Consider the following 22587-nt stretch of genomic DNA (forward strand, 5'->3'; position numbering starts at 1 on the left):
ACCACATATGCAACAAAGGAGTCGTATTTAAAATAAACTCCCTAAACTCAACAGTAAAAATATAAAGAATCCAATTAGAAAATGGACAAAGGACATGAGCAGACATTTCACTGAAGAGAATATACAGATGGCTAATAAGCACATGAAAAGATGCTCCACATCATTAGTCACTAGGGAAATGCAAATTACAACCCACATGAGATACGACCACACACCTCTCAGAATGGCTAAAATAAACAAGGGACAACATCAAATGCTGGTGAGGATGCAGACAACCTAGATTGCAGGGGAAAACGTGAAGCTGCTCTGGAAAACAGGGGACCGGTTAAAAACAACAACAACAACAAAAAACAAAACAAAACAAAAAAAACCCAGAAAGTCCCAACTACCACTGCTGGCCATTTTATCCCGCAGAAATGAAAACTCACGTTCACACAAAAACCTGTGTATATCAACGGCCATAGGAGCTTTATCTGTAATAACCAGAAACTAGAATCAGTCCAGATGCCCTTAAACAGACATCCCACGGAAAACACTCAACAATAAGAAGGAACAAGCCATTGATAACACGCCAACAACGGGGATGAATCTCCAAGGAATGATACGGCATGGAAAAAACGAACGCAAAAGGTTCCATACAGTATGATCCCATTATATAACAGGTTGGAAATGGCAACATTTTAGAAACAGATCGATTAAAGGTTGTCAGGAGTTAAAGCCCGGGCAGGCGGGACAGAGCTGGGTGTGGTCATAAAAGGGCAAGTCCAGGGATCCTAGCGGCACTGGGACTGTTCTGCACCCTCACTATGGTGGTGGATACACCAGTCGACACTGGTGATAACACTGTACAGAACTTCATGCACATACACACACACACACACACACACACACACACACAGAATGGGGAAATCTGAGTAAGATCACTGGTGTGTTATCTATCAACATGAATATTCTGGTCGGGACAGGATGTAACAGTTTTTGCTAAATGTAACCATTGGGGGGAAATGGACAATGCATACAGGGGATCACTGTGTATTTCCTACAATGGCACGTGAATCTACTTATCTCAATACAGATTTCAATTAAAAAAAGGAAATAAACAGGATGCCTGGGTGGCTCGGCTGGTTAAGCATCCGACTTCGGCTAAGGTCATGATCTCACGGTTTGTGGATTTGAGCCCTGTGTCAGTGCAGAGCCTGCTTGGGATGCTCTCTCCCTCTCTCTCTGCTCCTCCCTGACTTGCGCTTTCTCCCTCTCTCTCTCTCTCTCTCTCTCTCAATAAATAAATGAACTTTAAAAAGAAAAGAAGGCTCTCCAGGTTCTCTCAGGGCCTCCTGCCAGTGCTGGGCAATACCTTCGCTCACCTCAGCATCTCTACTAAGCCTGATCTACTTTTCCAAAGCCCGCAACCCGCCTCGGCCCACATGGCCTTACTCCCCTCATCGGTAGACCCGATCATTAGGCCCTCCCCAGACCCTCTGCCCATCTGGTCCTGGCATTGTGCCTCAGAGTAAAAGAAGCCCTACCCCCTCTTAAAGTCACTTCTGGGTTCTGTGTCACCAAATATATCCTCACCTCATCAATTTCTGTCCCCTGCTAACCACTCTCCCCTGTCCTAAGGGAAGTCTTCCTTTAACTACTCACGTCCTTCAAGATACCATCTCATGGCTGCTCCTGTGTGTGGCCAGATCTCTCCAAAGACTAGGCCATGGTCGTGTTCTGTCTCGGTACAGAGGAAACATAATCTGACTAACATAGTTTACTTCCTGTACCCAAACCTTGTAAGGACTGTTTCAAATGTCAGTTTCATTCTCTGCTCATTTCTTTTTTTTTTTTTTCCCCCCCACTCTAAAAATGTGCTCCTGTCCTCCTGGACCCAGGCTGTAGCCTCCTAGCCCTATGGCTCTCAACCTGGCTGATCACCCAAATTTCCCAGGGAGCTTTAAAAAATATAGATTCCCAGACCATTTTCCTAGAGGTTCTCATTTGATTGGTTTGAGTTAGTTTTTGTTCCTTTTCTTTTTCTTAAAGGCTTAAAAAGCTTCTCAAGTGCTTCTGCTGATGACGGTCAGGCTGGGGAACTACCAATGTGTCTCTCTTTTTCTCAAAAAGACACTTCTCTTTATTGTCCCACTGCAACAGGTACCTCATTTAAAAATTGTGCCAGCTTCACTGTGACCCACTGGGAGTGCCTAAGGGACCACTTCTCTGATGGCGAGCCCCCAGCCAGCCTTGGTGGCTGCCCAGGGCCTCGAGCTCTTGACAGAACTCATCTCCTCCTTCCTCTCCTGTCTACAAACCTGCTTCTCCAGTCTCCACTCCCCACTTCATCCTCCGGGCCCCCGAAAGCGGAACCCTGACATCACTCAACCCCACCTTCTCTTTCACAAATCCCACTGGGTTGGCCGGTCCTGTTGGTTCCACATCTGGAACTTCTCTGCCCACACTGCTGGTACCTGCTTCAGGCCTCTTCCTCTCCCACTGGGCTCCTGCAATAGTCATCTATCTTGCCTACACGCCTGCAGAGCCGGCTTCGTAAAACACCGGCTGAGTCACGTCATCTCTCCGGGAAAAATGTAATGGCTTCCCTTTGTCCTCAGAATGACCACCAGACACCACGCTGTGGCCTTCACGGTCCTCCATGATGCAGAGGCAGCCCAGGCCCGCCTGCCACCACCCTCCCACATACACCCTCATTTCTAAGAGCACCAGAGGGATGCCCTCGCAGGACTCTGTGCCTTTCTCACACGGTCTGCTTAGATCTGTTCGCCTTTCCCTTCTCCGTCTCTTGCCACAGCAGCAAGTCTGAGCCTAGGCGCGACATCACCTGAAGTTTTGTGCAGTGATCCTGTAACTTCACCCAACTATGCATCTCCCTGGGGAGAAGAACCACAACTTTCTATGGTTTTCAAAGGGGTCCAAAATCCAAAGTAAGCGAAAAACACACACTACGTGGCCTTCTCCCATTCAAAGTTAGCTCAGATAAGTCTGCCTCTCTGCCTCTGCCTCCTTCATTCTTCTGCATTTTCTAACAGAGGTATGTGCATTCCCCAGTCACAATCACTTCCCACTGCCCTACCACTAAGCTGTGTATATCTCTAGTAGGGCATACACTTCCCTCCAGATCAATATGTACAGCTGACCCTTGAACAACACAGGGGTTAGGGGCGCCGACCCCCTAAGAGTCAAAAATCCTACAGAGTCAAAAAGTTTAACTTTTGACTCCCCAAAAACTTAACTATTAAAGAGCCTACTGATGGCCAGAAGCCTTACCAATAATAGAAATGGTCGATGAACACCTATTTCATATGTTGTGTGTAGTATATGCTGCAGTCTTGTAATAAAGTAATCTAGAGTAAAGAAAATTATTTTGGGGGCACCTGGGTGGCTCAGTTGGTTAAGTGTCCAACTTTTGACATTGGCTCAGGTCATGATCTCATGGTAGTGGGTTCGAGCCCCGTGTCAGGCTCTACATCAAGTGTGGAGCTTGCTTGGGATTCTCTCTCTCCCACTCTGCCCCTCCCACCCTCTCAAAATAAGGAAATATTTTTTAAACACAAACTTATTTTTAAAATCATAAGGGAGAGAACATACACTTACAATACTGTACCACATTTATCTTAAAAAGCCTGTATAGAGTGGGTCTGCACAGTTCAAGCCCTTGTTGCTCAAGGATCAACTGTTAATTGTATAAAGTGGCTTGCTTTCAGATGTCAGCTCCACTACTTATCTACTATGTGACCTTGAGCAATCGATTTGACCTTGGGCCTCAACTTCCTCAGCTGTCAAGTACCTGTATCGTTGGGTTGTCATGAGGAATAAACAAGACAACACGTTCTCAAACAAAAAGAGTGTCTAGGGATGCCTGGGTGGCTCCATCAGTTAAATGTCTGACTTCAGCTCAGGTCATGATCTCAGGATTCGTGAACTCGAGCCTCGCATCGGGCTCTGTGCTGACAGCTCGGAGCCTGGAGCCTGCTTCGGATTCCGTGTCTCCCTCTCTCTTTGCCCCTCCCATGCTCATGCTGTGTGTCTCTCTCTCAATAATAAATAAGCATTAAAAAAAATTTTTTTTTTAAAAAACAAAAAAACTTCCCAGCCAAAACGCTGATGACGCTGGCTTTGCTTTTCTCACAGGAACCAAAGTCTTTCAAAATCCTCTACTACTCACGTGTTCTGAGGAGTCCAGAATTAACCCTCATTCTACCACTGGGCCCACCTGGTCAGAAATCCTTCCTACCTCTTGCATTAGCATCCGCCAGCACCTAGCAAAAACCAGGATTTCTTCTTCCTCATCTAGGAAGACCGTTAAATATACAAACACTTTTCTCTCTCTTATTTTCCCCCCTGCATTCTCTTCTCCCTTTCTTTCTAGCCAGTGCCTCTACCAACAGAGGCCCCTCTGGCCTCAGGATTACTCACCAACCTTTCTCTGTTTTCAATGATAATTCAGGTATGCATGTATTGGACAAACATCACTGATAGCTTCTATGTCTGACAAGGCAGTCAGGGTGGGGTCCTTGCCTTACGGGGCTTCTAGTCTGTTCTCAGGGCACAGTTCTTTGTGCTTCCCATTTGTAGCCAACTCGCTTGAAATAATACCCTGAATCACAGGTCAGACAGAAAGAGGAAATCAAAGATGCCACATGATGTCCAGGTGCAGAAAAACAACTTCACCTCAGGCCCCGAGCGTCACTTTTCCAAGTGGCCTGGAGATCCCACAGGGCTTGGATTTTATAGCCATTTCCACATCAAGGCCTCTGGGGCCTACAGGCACAGGCCACTTTCCTGGTCTTGAAAGGGGATGTTCCTGCATTTTCCCAACCAGTTCTCAAAACCAGGAGGACCACAGATTTTAGTCTCTGCCTAACCGACTAATGCTCACCCATTCTGACATCCCCTGCTGTCACCTCACTACAAGTGCCCCCCTCCCTTTTCTGTCAGTGCCTTTGTGAAGTAGGCAGGGGCCCCTTCCATGTCCAGTGCTCCCCCAGCTGGCAGGGTTCAGCCTGAACAACTGGAGAGGACTGGCCCACAGGGGTCTTCCTTCTCACCCCCTCAAACTTCTGTTGTCCTCACAGTTTTTCTCTCCAGGACTAACCAGTAGGTCTGGCATCCCAGCAAGAAAGGGGCCATCCATGGAGCTGTCCCTAGGTGAGGACCCCCAAGACATTTGCTCATAAAAGGAGAAAACCATTGCCTAGCAATTGCTCTGTCCAGGCCGCCTGTAGGATCCCAGGGCACCAGAATCTTCCAGACAGCTTCCTGGCCACCATCATGGCCAGCCTTGTGATCTAGGATCCTCCCTCTGCGTTATTTGAGAAGCTTTCCTCCTGCCAGCATTGGGCCAGGTGCCCTGGACGTTGGTGGCCAAGAACAGGCTTCAAAAGGCTAAGTGGAAGGTGACCATCTTCAAAGGGTCCTCAGACTTCCCAGAAAGCTCTGGCACACAGCCCTGACCTCAGGTCAGTGTTTCCTGCACATGAACTTGTGATGGCTCCGTGAGGGCAGGGACCGTGTCTGTCTGGTTCACTGCTGTATCCCTGACAACCCCCAGCACCCGGCTGGATACAGGCGGCGCTCAATACTGATCTGTTGAATTAACACATAATGACCTCCACCAAGCAAGGAATGAAAGCACGTGAAAAGAGCCCAGGTCTGGGGGTCAGACAGACCTGGATTTGAAACCTTCTGGCTATACCATTTACACTAGTCATGTGCTTTCTCGTCGACACAGTGGGGATCAGAATATCCACCTCAAAATGTCATTGGGAGCGGTAGATGGAAAGCGTATGGAAAGCCTTTAGCCCAGCTCATGGCAGACAGCACTTTTCGTTTTCCGTTCACAAACACTTCCATAGCTCTCACCGGATGCCAGACACCGTCCAAACGTGGTAGGGGGAATCCCAGATCACAATTAGTTTGTTTAAATCTTGTAACAGTCCCCCAAAGTAGGATCTATTTAAATCCCTTTTGCGGTTGTGGTAACAAAGGCACCAGGAGGAAAAGCAACTTGCCCAAAGTCTGATATCTAGAAGAGGCAGGGCCAAGCCTCCTATCAATTCCAAAGTCCAAAATTTTAAGTGCTGCTCTCTTCGGTCTCTAAAGCAATCAGTGGAGGGAATGTTAGCTGCTGTCCCTACCCTGGTTTGATTATGGGAGATAATGTGACCACAGTGCTAGACTAGGGTTTTCAGCTGCAAAACAAACACATCTGGGTATCCCTGTGGTTCACGGCTTTGTTTTAAAAACTAATGGCCTGTTCCCGTGAAATCTAATCTCAGACCAGTTTGCTGATCAAAACCTTCTCTCCCATTGTGTCCTCTTGCTATCTCCTCTCCAACTATCTACCAGAAAAAGAGACATTCAGCTACGTAAAAACAGGAAACACACAGAGAGAGAGAGAGAGTGAGCCTGCAGAGAGGCCTCAATCTCCTAACTATCCCTAAGGACAGGTGCCCACACAGAGGGGCCCAAGGCAGAAAAGTAGTCTGTCCACGTGGAGGCCAATCACATCAAGTCTCAGCTTCCCCACAGACCCAGGCAGCAGAGGGAGAATCAAGCCATCTCTTCTAATGGCCCAAACCTCCTCATAAAGAAAGCTTTCCATTTTTCCCCTCTATAAGACTGCATTTGCCCTATTGCCGACCACGGAGGAAATGTCATTACCAAAATAAATCAGCGCTGCACTTGACCTTCCTTCTCAAATGGCTCAGTATTAGTGACATCACAATGCACTCTACAAATGCTCAGAAATATTGGAAAAACCCCCTCAAGTCAAAAACACTTGGTATTTCACTAAAAAGCATTAGATTATTTTGATTTTATTCCACGGAATCTAAAATGCTTTCAATGTTTTCATTTTCAAAATGCTCAAAAGAAAAAGAACGCTCTTAGGACCTTAGGACACTTCGACTCTGGGTCTAGTTTGTGCCTGGTTCGTGTATGGTAAGATGCGGAACAAGCCAGAAGCCAGGGAACAGTACCTCTGGCCCCACACTGCTCACTGACACAATCCACAATCCCCGAGTGGCGGGGACCTCACTATGGAGGTTCCCACGTCAAACTTCTCTTACCCTCAAAGTCACAGGGGAATCATCAGCAGCCCTCCTGAGGGATGTCGTCTGCACCTCTCGAGTCCCTGCTAACTCCATGTGTCCCTTTCAAATTACCAGTCAGAGCACCACCCCTCCATGCTGGCCACCGAGGGGGGGTTGAGGGCATGGCTTCAAGACCACCGGAGCAAATGCATTTCCTGGCCCCCCCCATCCGGACACGTGACCCCGCAGCCGTTGTAATTCCTAATGCTGCTTGCTCGAAAGACCTCCCCATTTTAAATCAGCTTGGTCGCTACTAACACAATAAGTCGGTGGAATGTTGGTTTAAGGAAAGAAAGAATCCATACATCAAGAACAAGTGCTCTCATACTGATCTACTCTTACTGAGGTACAAAGTCCCGGCATCACCAAACGTACAAGTCTCGGGGACCCATAGACATCAATCACTTTAATTGACTCTTTTTCCTTTCCACAGGGGAGAAAACGGAGATTCAGGCAGAAGGCAAATCTGTCCGCGGGTGGTAAAGGACTCCAATCCAAAACTTCTTGGTTATTTTTCCATATTCAGCCCAGTGCCTCGGACACCCCATGACCACCAACAAGAGCACTTAACACACGGATTTCCACAAAAAAATTGTTTCTGTGATGGTGTTATAGGCAGACTGGTGAAATCTACCAATGCTGCTACCTAAAAAGTAAAACCAACAGAGAAGAAAACACAATCGGGAGTAGACAAAATTAACTTTTGCTCTGAATTAAGTTCTCGGCCGCAAACCTCATTCCTAAAGCACAAGCACCTTTCCAGTATCCTCTGTGAGAAGAGAAGGGTAGTAGTTCCTACCGACCAGGATGTGCGATACTCGGCCGATATTTTAGAGAACAACAATTTCTGGACTAACAAACTGGAGTTGTACAACGGAGAGCAGCCTGAAGCTGCCTTCACAACTAGTAATAAAATCAGCTTCAAAGGAGGCGGAAGGATTAAAGTACTTTCCTCTGCCTTTAAAATGGGGGGCGGGGGTGCATTTTTAGGTATGAAGACAAGACCCTGCAAGCATATCCCCAGGCTGAGGAAGGGTAGCCCAGGAAAGATACACACACACACACACACACACACACACACACACACACAGAGAGAGAGAGAGAGAGAGAGAGAGAGAGAGAGAACAGACAGCCCTGAAACTTTCTACCCACAGCAGCTGATATGTTTCACCCTGAGTCCATTTCACCAATGGACACAAAGAAGCTTCTCTGGCTACAAAGGATCACAGGAGAGCATAAAACAAATGAAGGCTTGGGCTCTCTCCCCTGTGTGTGTGACACTGACAGGCTGGAGACTCCAAGGCTGCAGAAAGCAAAATTTCCCTTGTTTCCATTACATCATCCAAGTTGGAGAAGGGGAGGGCAGGGAACACAGCTGGTAGCAGCTGCACCACCATCTGCCTTCTCCTTAGCCGCGTGTGCTAGTTTGAGCAGCAGCCTCCTACGGCCCCAGATAGACGAGGCGCAGGATTAAAGGTACAACACCCTATTATGGAAGAGCTTTCAAATTATTTAGAAATAAATCACTTCCATGATAAGTTAACAACCTCAGGTAGGCTGCTGGGCCGGTTCTCTTGGAGGTTCGGCGATTTGATTGCGTCTCTTTAGACTCTTTAGCACAAGCTCTGTCAACTCAACGTGCCCAATTAGACAGGCAGAACGTGCAGGCAACCACCTGCCATCTGCTTCCCAAAAGGTGAGCAAGCACAGGTCTGCAGCTGGAAGCACTCAGAAAGGACCAGGGAACATTCAACCCCAGCACACAAGCCCCAGACTAGTGGATGGGTGCTTGCCGTGGACCTTGGCACCCCAAGCCATTTGGTTAACCAGTCTTCCCTTCGCGGGCACTCCTGAAGTTTCCTTTAAAACGCACTGCTAAGCGTCCCCTTGCGGAAGGGGAGGCTGGTGAGAGCCTGGGGGCTAACACCTTGTCTGGCCATTCAACTGCAAACTGGCAACACAGCGGTTAAGATTGTGGTCTGAAGGTCTGAGCAAGCCACATACATGTCTGACTGGCCTGTGCAGGGTTGTGCTTAAAAAACAAAAATGCCAGCTTTTAAAAATGAGTAGATTTCATATATCAACATCTATATTGCTAGCTCTTCCTGGGGGGAGGGAGTGTGGGGGGCGGGAATCAAGAGATCTGGTAGCACCAAGTCCCGTTTCCACGTGACACCAGTCAATTACCAGGAGCTAATATGCGGCAGGCTTCCATGAGACTGGCCACGTGCTCCTAAGAACTAGCCCCGACACATGGGGGTCTGTGCATGTTACTGCGACTATGCTCCAACCTGGACCTTGAGAGCTTTTGTTATAATGCTGCTGAGCATGTAGAAGGATAAGAAAACCCCAGAGAATGATTTCCCGACGGCCCTTTATGGACTCTTCTGGTTAGTTGAGATTTAGTCCCTTGATGGCCAACTAAAATCCACAAAGATCATCGAACCCAAGCCAGTGAATGGATCTCAGGACGAGGCTAGCGACAATCGTCCCTTATTACAAAAGCACATCGTAGCATTCCAGACCACTTACCATACATCTTGCCTTCGTCTGATAAGATGATTTTCCTCCTCCCACATGGCGGATAGATAGCCAAGGCTTCCTGAAAGCTCTGCTCAATGTCAGGGCTCCAGACCCCTTCCGCATCATTGTCAATCGGCTTATCTGCAGAGTCGCTCATCCTTTCCATGTTTTCGGCAGGGCTCTCACTGCCGCTCCAGCTGCTGGGCTCAATTTTGGCGGTTGGATTTTCCAAGCCGGAGCCTGGAGCCTTTTCAAGAAAATAAACCTAAGAGAGAAATGAAAAGACAGCATAAGGACGAGGTAATGACCAACATACTGCTCTCACTAGTTCTATTACCCGTTCTTCAGTCACTGGCTTTGCTCGAAAAATAGGTCCTAGCGGAGAATACGGAATCCAGGGGTCCAGGCGGCTTTTGTTCTTTATGGATCATGTTAAACACTCATACGCAAACGCGATGGCAGGCAGAAACTGGATAGTCTTCACAGATGTGAGAACAGTACTCACTCGGAGTTACAAGTTCACAGTGAATCCTGCAAAAGCCACTGACTGAATGCCTCCAATCTACCAGGAGCACTTTACTCAAGGATAATCCAATGTCCACGGCAAAACAAGTGGTTCAAAAGGAAATAAAGTAAAACAAAAGATGTCTGCCTCACTGTGGCAAGTGGCACGAGAACTCAAAAATGTCAAATCAGCCCAGTCAGTGTGTCACTGAGATCGCCAGAATGCAAGACGGTGGCAGGAGGGAGGAAGGAGGAGATTACTGTTATCCTAAATACTCATTCCACTAAAACCAATGCCAACTGCCCTGAATCTGCTTCTGTACAGCATTTCTCTGCGGGGCTTTTGCCCTATACGCTCAGCTCACTTGGCCACTCTCAGCTTCTAGACTGTAACCCTGCAGCAGGGACCAAGACGCCCCTGCCCTCGCCTCCCCTGCGACCTCGACAAGTGGCCTGCGCATTTGCAGAAATGTTTTTACACCTACACGGGGCACTTCATCTGGTAGCCTGCTTGGAATTTCTGATCACATGAGAACCGTAGGGAGTCTTTTCATTTATTCTTCTGTAGCACTGAAGATTACAGAAGCACCAGAAATTTTTCTCTAAGATTTATTCCCCTTAAATTATGCATGTAACCTATGGTCATAATGGGATAAGCTTTCCAAACAAATGTCAAACCGGCACAAACACCAATGTGAAAATGATCTAATCCAGTACCCCCTGCCGTCTGCACACTAACATATCGATATTCCTTTGTCGAAGAGGCATCAGATCATTAATTCAAAGGCTTCCCCAAAAGGGGAGAAGAAATGCGCCTGGAGATGGATCGAAGAAGGGAGGCACAGGACCGGAGCAGGGACAGCTCGGTGTGACCACCATCCCATCCACCTCCACACCTCAAGTCCACACGATATTACAACAGAGGCGGCCAGAAGGGCAGCAGATGCCGGCGGCCCCACTGGGCGCAGGGGACCTGTTCGGCGTTCCGGGGCAGTCCCCTGAGAGCAAGCAACCTGTCTTCTTTCCTTCTCCCTCCCAACTGCACCCCCTCGCACCTGCCCTCCCCCAGCTGCATAGATCAACAGATCCCAGGTGCAGAAACTCAGGGGCATGTGAACATGACACAATTAATGGTGTAACTGGTGGGTGCGTTTGGCTTCTTAGCCTGACAGCTTTTTGGATCTAGCAGCACCTGGATAAAAGAAACCCTCAGGTTGTCTGCCTTTAAATGCTGCCATTGACCCATCACTCAAGGAGCTTGTCAGCAAAATATTTACCATGTCTTACCAACACGTGTGCGTTAACACAGGACTTTAAAACCTGCCAAACGTTGAGGCATAAACTCTGCCACAAGAAAAGGTCTTGTGACTGACCTGCAGATGAACTCCATGATGCCTCCAGTGTGGGCTTTTCGAATTCTCAAATTATTATATTTTTTTTGGTTGGGATTTAGGAGTCTTACAAAACTCAGGCTGACCTGTACTACTCTGCCTGACAGTCGCTTCCACCTCCAAAGCACTTTCTCGGAAGAAGTACGGGAATATGAGCAAACATTTTGAGGTAGCGGCCAGCCCGCCTTCTCCTTCTCTACCTGACCCCAAAATAGAACAAAACAAAACGAACGGCACAAAAAAACACAGGCCAGTCCCTCTGGGCTCTGGGCAGCTCCCAGCAGTATGAATTCACTGCAGGGAGCCTCACTGTAGGATGAACAGGTGATGTGCCCAGCATGCAACCATGATGGTGGAGGGACAGAATCCAGGACAGTGAGGGCCTGCTGAGGGACCGGGGAGCGTGACTTGCCTAAGGAGAACACCACCGTGTGAGTGAGAGCCACAGAGCCTCCAGGCCAAAATACAGCGGCACCCCCTGATCCTATGCTTGACATCTTCTCTAACTCTTCCATCAGCTGGTCACGCGGTCTGCACTTGAACATCCCCAATGGCGAGGAACCCACTCCCTCCCCAGTACCACTTCCTTTGTACTGGCATGCTGAGATTCTTCCATCTGGGAGGCTAAAACCCAGTTAACTTCTACCTATTCATCCCCTGAGGGTCTATCCCTCAAGGGACAGAAATGGAGCAACCCTCCCCCCCACCAACAAACACCCATTGAGGTATGGCTGGAACAGCCCCCAGGCTCCTGATTACGTTCCAGACTAGGCATAATTCACATTGTCCCTCTGCCCAGCCCTCATAAATGCATCCCAGTTTGTCCACAGCCCTTCATAAATGACACTCAGATTCATAAACCTATGATTCATAAAACCTCCAAGCTCCCAAGTGCTGCTCCTGAATTTCCTCTCTTGTGCAACTGGCTTCGGAGCTAAAAACGGGAGTTTATATTTATTCCTATTAAATTCCATTATTTTTACCCTTAGGGCATGGCTCAAAGCTGGTAAGATCTTTCTGAATCATAACCGTCAAGCTCAGTGTCCGTAGACATTGAACAACCTCTAAGAGTTGCCACATGGGAAGGGTGTAGACCCATTCTGTAGAAGTTCCAAAGAAGTTTCTGGCTCAACATACGGAAAATTTTCCAGCTAGTTGAACTGTTCCACAAGGAGGGAAGTGCCGTAAAGACAGGCAGCAGAGTTGGGCGGGCAACCCCTTCAAGTTACCTCTAAAGCTAAAACTCCCTAGTCCTTGGTTAGGGCATGCAACATTAGCTAGCATTAACTGATCCATCCACTTAGTCAATACAGGCAGCGCTCTAAATGCTCTCAGGTTTTTATTCATTTACTGCAAAGGGAAGAACGCTGTGTCCAGGCTCTTGCAATTTGGTCAACCGGAGCTCAGCAGGATGGAATTACCTACTCTGGACAAGGGCCAGGACATAGCCCCAGAAGCTACCACATACATAATCCACAGAGTTCTACAGGCCCTTGGTTTTACAACCCAATTGTAAGATGAGGCCCTGTCTGGGCAGAGAGTTTCCGATCACAAGACTGGGGCTGGCTGAGAAAAGCTCCCGTACTGGATACTGAAATAACCATCCTGGCATTCTATCCCTCAGGTCCCTTCCAGCCCAGCTCAAAATCCACCTCATCCTGGAAGCGTGTGTCCAGTGGCTCTGAGAGTGTCAGTCACACATTAGGAATATCCTAAGCATGTGTGGAATTGGTAAACTACCACGCAATCTACGTGGCCCCTGAATGTACAGCAGCAAACGCCCGCTTATTACCAACAACAAGCTCTAGTCAAATGAGTTGAGCAGAGAGTATCTGTGCCAGAGCTTACATCCTCACCGGCTCATACATCCTTTGAGCAAGGGAGTCAACTTTCACTCAACTCAGGAAATGAAGAAAAGTCCAGGATCGGGGGCTGGAGAGGGAACACGTGGTATTAAGACTCAACCTGACCTGGCTTGTAAACCTGGCTCATCCACCAGCCACAACACCCAGACTAAATTAGTTCATCTTGTAGAAGCTCAGGGTTTAACCTACAAATGGACATAAATTTAAGTTCAATCCCAACACAGAAAAATCATGAAGGGGCAGAAGGACTCTACTCTCGCAGGACTGTTGCAGAGACTTAGGGGGATATATTGTGTACCATGTAGCCTCTGTGTGCCTCCGTTTCTGTCATTAACACTTTTCTAAAAGCTCATTTTGTTCCTAAAAGTCTCCTTGGCCACGCTATAATAAATGTTACCCGGGACCTAAATATTCCTGTTAACTGCCCCAATAGCTACACTCCCTAAATGGATCGTTCTTCCATAATTACCCACTGACACTTCAAGAAAGGTGATAGGATTACAGTGAAGTGATAGCATATATACAGTTAACCAATTCACATTTTAATCTAAAAGTCTGGGCAAAGAAAGGGGTGAGACAGTCAAATGCAGGTGCTTCTGACATTGACTCCATTCAAGGGACATATTCACAAGGGTATGACCTAGGGCACAGTATTCTGTTGCTCCCTGTATCTTAATTTCTATGGGTCTCTCATAATGTAAGCACGTCACCCACTTACAGGTGATTTAAGAGCTCTTAAATAAAGGGGTTAGTTTTAAATAACCCTCCTGATTAATGAAACACCACTGAACATGAGGGTCACAAAAATCCATACAGCTTCTGTTAGGCAATGTCTCAGTACTCTACGAGGCAACCAGAAAAGGGATGGACTGGGCATTACGACTCTATCTCCACCTGAGTAACCCAGGAACACAGGGCACTCGTCAACCCCCATGTACATCAGTTTCCGTCATTAACACTGAAAGCCAACTAAGGCCAACACAACACTACCTTGTGTTCCCATCGACTCTACCTATAATAAAACTTGGTAAGTTGATTTGTTATTGCACCCCAGCGATACTCCAATCTCCTTGAGGGCAGGGACTTTTACGCTCATCACGGGATCCCCAGTGCTAGCACAGTATGTGGAATAATGCTCAATGAAAGAATGAACCAACAACCGGATGACGTGAACATTCTTTCACATCAATATGAATGAACTTATCACCCAAGCTTTCCACAAGAAGGGTGAGAGCTTTGGTCCCTTTCCCATCCCTCACCCTGATCTGGTCAAGGTTCTAAGGAGAAGAGTCCCAGAGAAAATCACCCAATTACGAAGATGTAAGAGAACAGACTTAAGACAGGCACGGTTGAGATAGACAAGAGTTGACTGTCTAACCCAATTTATTAATTATTAATCACAATTACTGACAACCGACTGCCCTTCTGTGTTAAAGACACAAATGGTTTGGGTCCTCTAGAAGGTAAACTCCTGCTTCGATGAACAAACATTATTTTGAGTGGAATGGAAATTTCTGAGATACAATATTTTACCCTGTCTCGTTCTCTTTTCTTCTGGCCCCTAGAGAAGATAGAACCAGACAATAGCAGCTATGAGAAAAGTCATAAGAGAGGCAAAGTGGTGAGGATGTGAAGGCCAGAAACCCAAGAGGTGGCCAAGGAAGAAATCTGAAGAAATGAAAAATGGTAACAAAGCAAATTTGAATGAGCGGGTGAATGAAAAAGGAACAGTAAGGAGTGGCACTAAAAGGAATGCTAAGGAAGATTTCTATGAGCTCAGAAGAATGTGGACGTAGGCAAAGGTGAGAGCCATTTAAAGAAAGAGAATCACTCTTGGTCACTGTGATCTTAGTGACAGCCCAGATTTTCCTCATAAGAGAAAAGCTGCCCTCCAATAAAAGACTAGGAAAAAAAGATTCTTTACTTCCAAAGTGAACTGGTACCTCAAATCCAAATTCAACCTTCTCCCAATGAACCACGTTTCAAGCACAATGCCAGAAGCTCTGACCTGCAGTATCTTATTTCATCACTGCCCTACTCCTATCGGGTATTATCTCCACCTTATGAGGTCCAGAGACCTAACTAAGTTGACTAAAGTCCTATATTAATGAAAATCGGAATCCAGGAGTCATTTTGCCAGACACAGCGCACCTTCCCTGGGAATATGAGACTCAACTACACCCTCACTAGACAGTGAGCTGGAGGCTGGATTTCCAAGGGAGAGAATGTAGGCAGTGCTGAAGGCTCAGCCCTGTCTCCAACTGACACCTGCAAGCGCAGTCTAATTAATTCCTAATGAGTAGTGATGATACTGACTCACCTCCCCAGGTAGTTGGTAGGAATGTCAGGCACTCACGATGGTTCATCACTTTTGCATACGTAAGGTGGGACAAGTTACTAGTTTCCCATCATTTTAGACACTAGCCAAACCTGCCAACAAGTAGCCCGAGAAATGCAAGCGAAGCCTGACAGACTGGATTTTGGAGGCAACCTCCAGAGAAATGGAGCTGCAGAACATTAAGTCCTTGTCTGAGCAGAACGTTCAGGAAATGACAACGCTAAGAACATAAAGCCATTAGCAGCCAGTGAGCCTTGGTGTCATAGACTCCAATTGCCGACAGATGCTAATTTCAGCAGGAAGGAGTGGATAATTACTCCTTCTCATTTGCAAACATCACTTCCATATCAACAGGATCCGTCAACAAGCCAATGCCTCTTCACCAAGACCACGATGCTGAGCACCCCATGGGAGGACTTTAGCATTACCCTCCTGAGTTTCTCTGATTAATTCTCCGGCTCCATCAGCCCCAAGTACCTGCCCAGGTGACAGTTCAAGAAAGGCTTCGATGGACTTCATGCCATGCAGCTCTGTATTACCAGCCTTTAGTGGCATCACCTTCCCCATCCCCTTAAGGAATCTGTTAGCCAGTGAAAACGGAAATTCTTTTTTTTTTTCCAATATATGAAGTTTATTGTCAAATTGGTTTCCATACAACACCCAGTGCGCATCCCAAAAGGTGCCCTCCTCAATACCCATCACCCACCCTCCCCTCCCTCCCACCCCCCATCAACCCTCAGTTTGGAGAACAGAAATTCTTGCCTCTCCCTTTCTCCTCCCGCCACTACCAGTCAAACGAATCACTGCTCTGTTTCATCACAGGACACCTTCAAAACGAAGTAGGCCACAGACCTAAAGCCAAGCAGTCTATCCAATCTGACCATTCCAAAGTGAAAACCTGATATCAAGACAGTGCACTCATATGCAAGGCAGGAGCTGGATGGCATGGTCCACAGCCTGAGCCATGGGGCCCCAGGAGGTCGACTACTTAACACATTTCAAAGGCAGAAACAGAAGTTTCTTTCCTGCTTTAAGAGAAAAAAAAAATGCCACAAGAGTTAGCTTTTAAGTAGCGCTCAGTGAGCATTCAAAAGGAAAATTCTTACCTTTCCCAGGGGTAACAGTCCAGGAAAACCCCAAAACTAACCCTTCAATTCCCGTAGGTCTGTAAAGCGAACATATATTTGAGGTGTACAGAGCAATCCCAGTGATTCTTTTTTTTTTTTTAATTTTTTTATTACATTTATTTATTTTTGAGAGACAGAGTGAGACAGAGCGCGAGCAGGGGAGGGGCAGAGAGAGAAGGTGACACAGAATCCAAAGCAGGCTCCAGGCTCTGAGCTGTCAGCACAGAGCCCGACGCGCAGCTCGAACTCACGAACCATGAGACCATGACCTGAGCCGTAGTCGGACACTTAACCGACTGAGCCACCCAGGCGCCTCTGCAATGATTCTTTAAAACAAAGAAAACAAACACCACAAAAAGAATATTCCTTAGTCATTAAGTTACAGATACTATTACTTTCTTAGTTGGTGAGGTTCACCATCAGATTACTGTGATGCCTTCTTGTTTTAAATGGCAATGAATACAAATTAAAAAAAAAAAAAATCAAAAGGAGACAGTTTGTATTTTAAAAGAAACCAACACAGCAGGGAGGTACATACGCTGTGCTTGGTCAAACCCGATGGCGAGCATTTCAAACGGCCCATCTCAGTCCCATACCAGGAAGAGTGCCTACAAATGAGCCTCGTACAAGCAGAGTGCTGCGCCCTGGGTGGCAAGTCTGTAGGTCACAACTGGGGTGTCACCCTTCTTACAAAAGGCCATGGGGACTCAGAGTTACACAGCTTGCTGCCAGCCAACTTAATGATATGTTGGCTCTGGGCTGAGTCCCAACAGCTGACCTGCCCAGATGCAGTTCCTCTGGCTGATGTGGAGTTCGAATTCTATTGCATCAGGAACAGCCCTCCCTAGTCCACCTACAGAAATGGTCCCGGGCCACCTTCTCCAGCTCCTATGACTTAGGGTGCTTCTCTCATTCCAGCCGAGCCCATGTCTACCCAGGATCATTTACACAGTATGCAAGGAGACAGAAGGACTGGGTAAATCCATAGTTCACTTCTGATTGGGCCAGAAGTCCATCAACAAGAACAACTGAACAAAGCTGGCATTTTAGAGTGCTGAACTGTGGGGGCGCCTGGGTGGCTCAGTTGGTGAAGCGTCCAACTTCGGCTCAGGTCATGATCTCACAGTTCCTGAGTTCGAGCCCTGCGTCGATCTCTCTGCTGTCAGCACATAACCCCTGCTTTGGATCCTCTGTCCCCCTCTCTCTCTGCCCTTTTGCTGCTGGTTCTGTCTATCTCCAAACAAATAAATAAACTTTAAAGTGCTGAACTGTGAAGTCCAAGCTCTGCTCCAGTTCTTGTACGGGGTACGCTGGCATTGAAATGCTCTCTAAAGATCCAACAGACCCCTATGGACCTCCTCAGTACTCACAATGTAAGATCCAAACTCTGGGCTCCAGAAAAAACTACTCTTCCCTGTCACCTTCAGGAAACCAAGGACACAATGCAACACAACACATGTCCTTTTCCAGCCCCTCAACCATCAAAAATCAGGATATCCCTTTTTTGTGGGGGTGTTGGGTCTGGCCAATCCACTTTTCAATAGCCATTTCGAAGGGATCTAAGCATACAGATCCTCATCCCAAATCATACGAGAGTATCTGGAGCCCAAAACACAATCCTAAAACTCCCTGGAAGCAGAAATTGAGCCCCTGAGCCCTCTAGGACCTCGGACAGTGGCATGTGGCATTAGGGGACTGCATAAAAGCGGAACACGGCAGAAGGGCAGCTACAACTAACCTTTCTGATTCCACAGTTACGTTAGAGACAAGTGTATTCCGGGCGCTCTCGGTAAACTGCTTTTACCTAATTACGCTTTTATGCAGCGCCATCAGCATACAAAGGAACATCCCAAGAATTAGTCACTGGATTTACTCCAAGAAGGTGAAGGTGTCCTTCATCATATCTCACGGATTGCTCTTTACAGAGATCCCAAAGGTAAGTTCGATGACGAACAAGACAACGTGTGTTTGTCTGGTTTGGTTTTTCACGTTGTGGTCAACCGACTAGGCCTTGGCTTTACTCGCCAGCCACAGACTGCCCTGAGCCACACAGGAAGGCCCCTCAGAGAAGGGGCCACGGAGGTTGTTAGCAAGTTTAGTTTCATTCGCAGATCCACTACAGGGCCTTACCTCTACACCATCCCTTTCTCCTTTCCTGCATTTCCCTTTTAGTTAATGCCATTTTACAGCCTTGCAAGCCACCTTAAATTCATTCTGAAGTCAAAGAGGGTAGAAACACAAAGCGGAAAGTACTTCTGTTTTCTAATAGCCTGCTCCCATGTCCGCCATCACGTGCCAGGCACTACAGAAACAGAGATAAATAAATATGCTACCCTCCCTGCCTTCAAGGAGCAGCCTTCCAGCTGGGAGACAGATATCGAAGTTCATAATCCTTCCTGACTTCAAGCCCCTCCTCTGGGAGGCTGTCTGACCCCTCCCTCATTTTCTGCCAGAAGCCGGAAGGCCATTGGCTCGCCAGGACAAATGAACTTGCCTCACTCACTGCACAGGAAGGATTTACGTGTCTGCCACCTTTGCAGGTGTGTGAGATCTTTAAGGCTTAGGTCCATGCCTTTAGTCATCTTCCCGCCCCTGGCATTTAACAGAATGCCTGGCACACAGTAACTGCTCCTCCAAAATGATGACTGAATGAAGGTCTAAAACAATAAGTCCATGGGTGAAGGAATGAATGAACAAGGAATGGATACAGGATGTCAAAGGAGGAACGAACCAAGTGCTATTGGGGCACAGATCGGGGAGCTGATCCCGCCTCTCGGGTCAACCAGAGGGTCACAGGAGGGGAGGTTCAGACTGCTGTGGAAGTCTAAACAGGACTTACCAGGCCGATTACAAGCAGGGTTCAGGGGGCCCGAGAAGAGTGTCCATGCATGGGATGTGCTGACAGAAGGGCAAAGCAAGAAAGCAGAAAGGTTGGAGCAGAGCTTAAAACACGAAGCTGAAGCGGATCACACAGGGCCCCTCGCACACCGTGACCAAAGGGCTGGGCTATTTCATACAGCGGCTAACAAGAAAATACCAGCAACATCAGGAGTGTGCAAGCCACTAAGGGGTGTGTGTGTGTGTGTGTGTGTGTGCGCGCGCACGAGTGTGTTATCTGCTTGGGAGAATAAAGGATGAAGAACAGATAATTTTATAAATTTGCAATCAGAATTTTTTAATCAAAAGCATTTTCAGTGTGGTCCAAGGCCAGAACAGTTCTCTAGGTAACTTCAAGTGTTCCATCCCTGAAGCATTCCAAATTCATAAAGGTGTTTTTAATGACAGCATAAACAGATGTGTTTGTTTAAACAGCCCAGAGCTACCAGATGAACTCCACTCGGATCTTCAATTACTGCTCATTAGACTTTGTCTTCAAGCACCCTGCATTATTCCCCTGGTCCCCAAAGAGGGCTGTGTGCCGACAGCACAGTCACCCCCAAACCAGCACGGGGACTAAGCTGCTGTGCTCACACAGACACACATCTGAGAATGGCCAACATGCAAACATCAGCTAATGCCCACAGGAACGAATGTATAATCTGACCGAAGACATACGACCAAAGACAACAGTGGACCCAAACGTCTGCTGGTCCCAGTGTTACTGACATAATGGAATCCCCACTCTTCAAATGAGAGACGCAATGTGCCATGTAATGAGGACACAGTGATGGAGCAGCTGCAAAACAGGTCTTCTACCGAGAGGGATGCAAATTCAGAGACCAATTAAAGCCCCACCCTTGCCCACATCCCTATCCTCCAAATGTAAACCTGGTCCTTGGCTTACACCCAGTTCAACTTCAGCAGGAGCACTAGTCTTGGCGCTCTGGATGGAAACTGGCTCAGGCAGGATAAGCGAGTATTCCCCCTTTAGACAATAAGCCACTCATTCAAAAAAGTCAGATGCTACGTGAGCACCTACTGTGTGCACAGCACCAACCAGCTCTAAGCATGCAAGCGGTCCACAAACACTTCAAGGACACACAGCGGGACAAGACCCCCCAGGCAACGAGAAGTACAGACTGAGAAAGGCTGAGGCACCCAATTCTGGAATCCAGCCTCCCTGTGCCTTCACTTCCGCGTGGCCCAGGAGGCTCTGAACGAGGGCGTGCCACCAGACTCCTGCCTCCCCCTCCCACCCTGCCAGCGAGTCCCCCGTACCAAGTAAAGGAGGCAAAAGGCCAGAAATGGATTCAGTCTACATTTCTGCAGCTCCCCAACACACACTCATACACATACACACCCAAGGAGTCTCTTCAGAAGAAAATTAAGGGGGCTGGGTTTATATTTCTGTCCAGGATCTCTTCTTCTTCCAACACAGTCTGCTACCCTGATAGAGGAACATGGAACTCCGGCCTTCAACTCCTCTCCTTGAACCCGAATCCATTGCGGATTCCACCTGTGGAGTGGCACTACAGCCCTCCCTCTGTCTCGGGCTCTCCCTTTCTCCAGTGTTCATGGTGTTGATTCCCCATCAGTCCAACTGACTGATGTGGATGGATTCAGCATGCAGGATTCAACTTGAAGGCCTAAACGGCCCAAAAGCAAGCCAAACAAACCCAAACCCTCACATATGCACAGACCGGGCAGACTGGGTACTGACACCTTCGACGCCATGTCTCTGCACTGAGGGTCTGTCTCTAAAAGCAGCCAGGAAACCCGAAGAGATTTTCCAGGTCCTTGGTGAGGGGACCCAATAGCACAGCCCCCTCAGAGAGGCTCCACGACTCATGGGAGTACAGCACCCACGGCGGGGGCCACCATCCCACGCTCCCCCCACCCTTTCTGATGCAACTGAATCCCAAGAGTGTCCACTCAGCCCCCCAATCCCTCAGCTGCATGCCCTCCGCTCCCCTCCATCCCCATCGACTCTGCTCTTGTCTCACGGCAGTCGCCTATGTCCCCAAACCACTACCACTCCTGACAACCTGGTTCTGGCCGGCTCCCAGCTCTGGATATAGGTCGAGACGACATAGGCGGCTTCTTAAAAATATGATCCCAGCTCTGATGCCAGAAGTACTGAATCAGAGGCCCCAGTAAATGTATTTTTTTTTTTTTACCAAGTCTCTCCTGTGCTCCCAAAATGCAAATATGACTTTCATCATATGCTCATTCAAAATCTTTCAGCAGATCCCCACCCACTCCAGAACCCAAGTGCATAACAGGGGCACCCGTGGCCTGAACCACCTAGCTGCAGCCTGCTCCCATTCCGACCACGTGACTGCTCCGTGGTGCCCAGATACGGCAGGCCGCCTGCTTCAATCCTTCCGCCACCTGGGTCCCTCTGCCCTGGTGCTTCCTTCACCAGCCGTTCTGCCTAATGAATATCTATTGGTCCTTTCAAGACCAAAACTACCAACCTCTCTCAATCTGCCTTAGCAGATGTCTCCACTCAGAGAAGTCACATCTGGTGTCCCCAGAGCACCTCAAATAAACTTCCAATCCCCACACATGCATGCTTCACCATAATGTCTCTTAAGATACAGTCTCCAGCTAATCGGTAAGTTCCTTGGCATTCCTATATCCTCTCTCAACACCAGACAAGTTTCTGGAACTCCAAAAAAATGTCTGCTACATGTTTTCGTTCATGGGTACCCCTAGAGCTGCAGGGACTACACTGTGCATCTGGAGAGCCTATATGTCAAAGCAGTGAAATATATATAAAGAGTACCTAGGGTTTTGGAATACCAAGGAGTTTGAATTTTGAGTTCTCCACTTTTTAGCTGTGTCCCGGTGTTTTTA

General features: G+C 47.7%; 1 protein-coding gene and 1 long non-coding RNA gene across 4 annotated transcripts in view; one reads left to right on the forward strand and one right to left on the reverse strand.

The window, feature by feature from the left end:
• LOC125935992 (uncharacterized) overlaps positions 1–8030 on the forward strand; it is a 38436-nt gene extending 30406 nt beyond the window's left edge. For both annotated transcript variants that reach the window (XR_007461905.1, XR_007461906.1), the window contains one exon: positions 7534–8030. This is a non-coding gene — a long non-coding RNA (uncharacterized LOC125935992). The remainder of the gene's footprint in view (positions 1–7533) is intronic.
• Positions 1–22587, reverse strand: part of TEAD1 (TEA domain transcription factor 1) — a 264897-nt gene that overhangs the window by 168993 nt on the left and 73317 nt on the right. For both annotated transcript variants that reach the window (XM_049649825.1, XM_049649818.1), the window contains exon 2: positions 9633–9888. In XM_049649825.1, the coding sequence (XP_049505782.1) occupies positions 9633–9789 (157 nt within the window). In that variant the 5' untranslated portion in view covers positions 9790–9888. The remainder of the gene's footprint in view (positions 1–9632; positions 9889–22587) is intronic.

Source organism: Panthera uncia, chromosome D1, assembly GCF_023721935.1.
Source record: "Panthera uncia isolate 11264 chromosome D1, Puncia_PCG_1.0, whole genome shotgun sequence".
NCBI classification, from domain to species: Eukaryota; Metazoa; Chordata; class Mammalia; order Carnivora; family Felidae; genus Panthera; species Panthera uncia.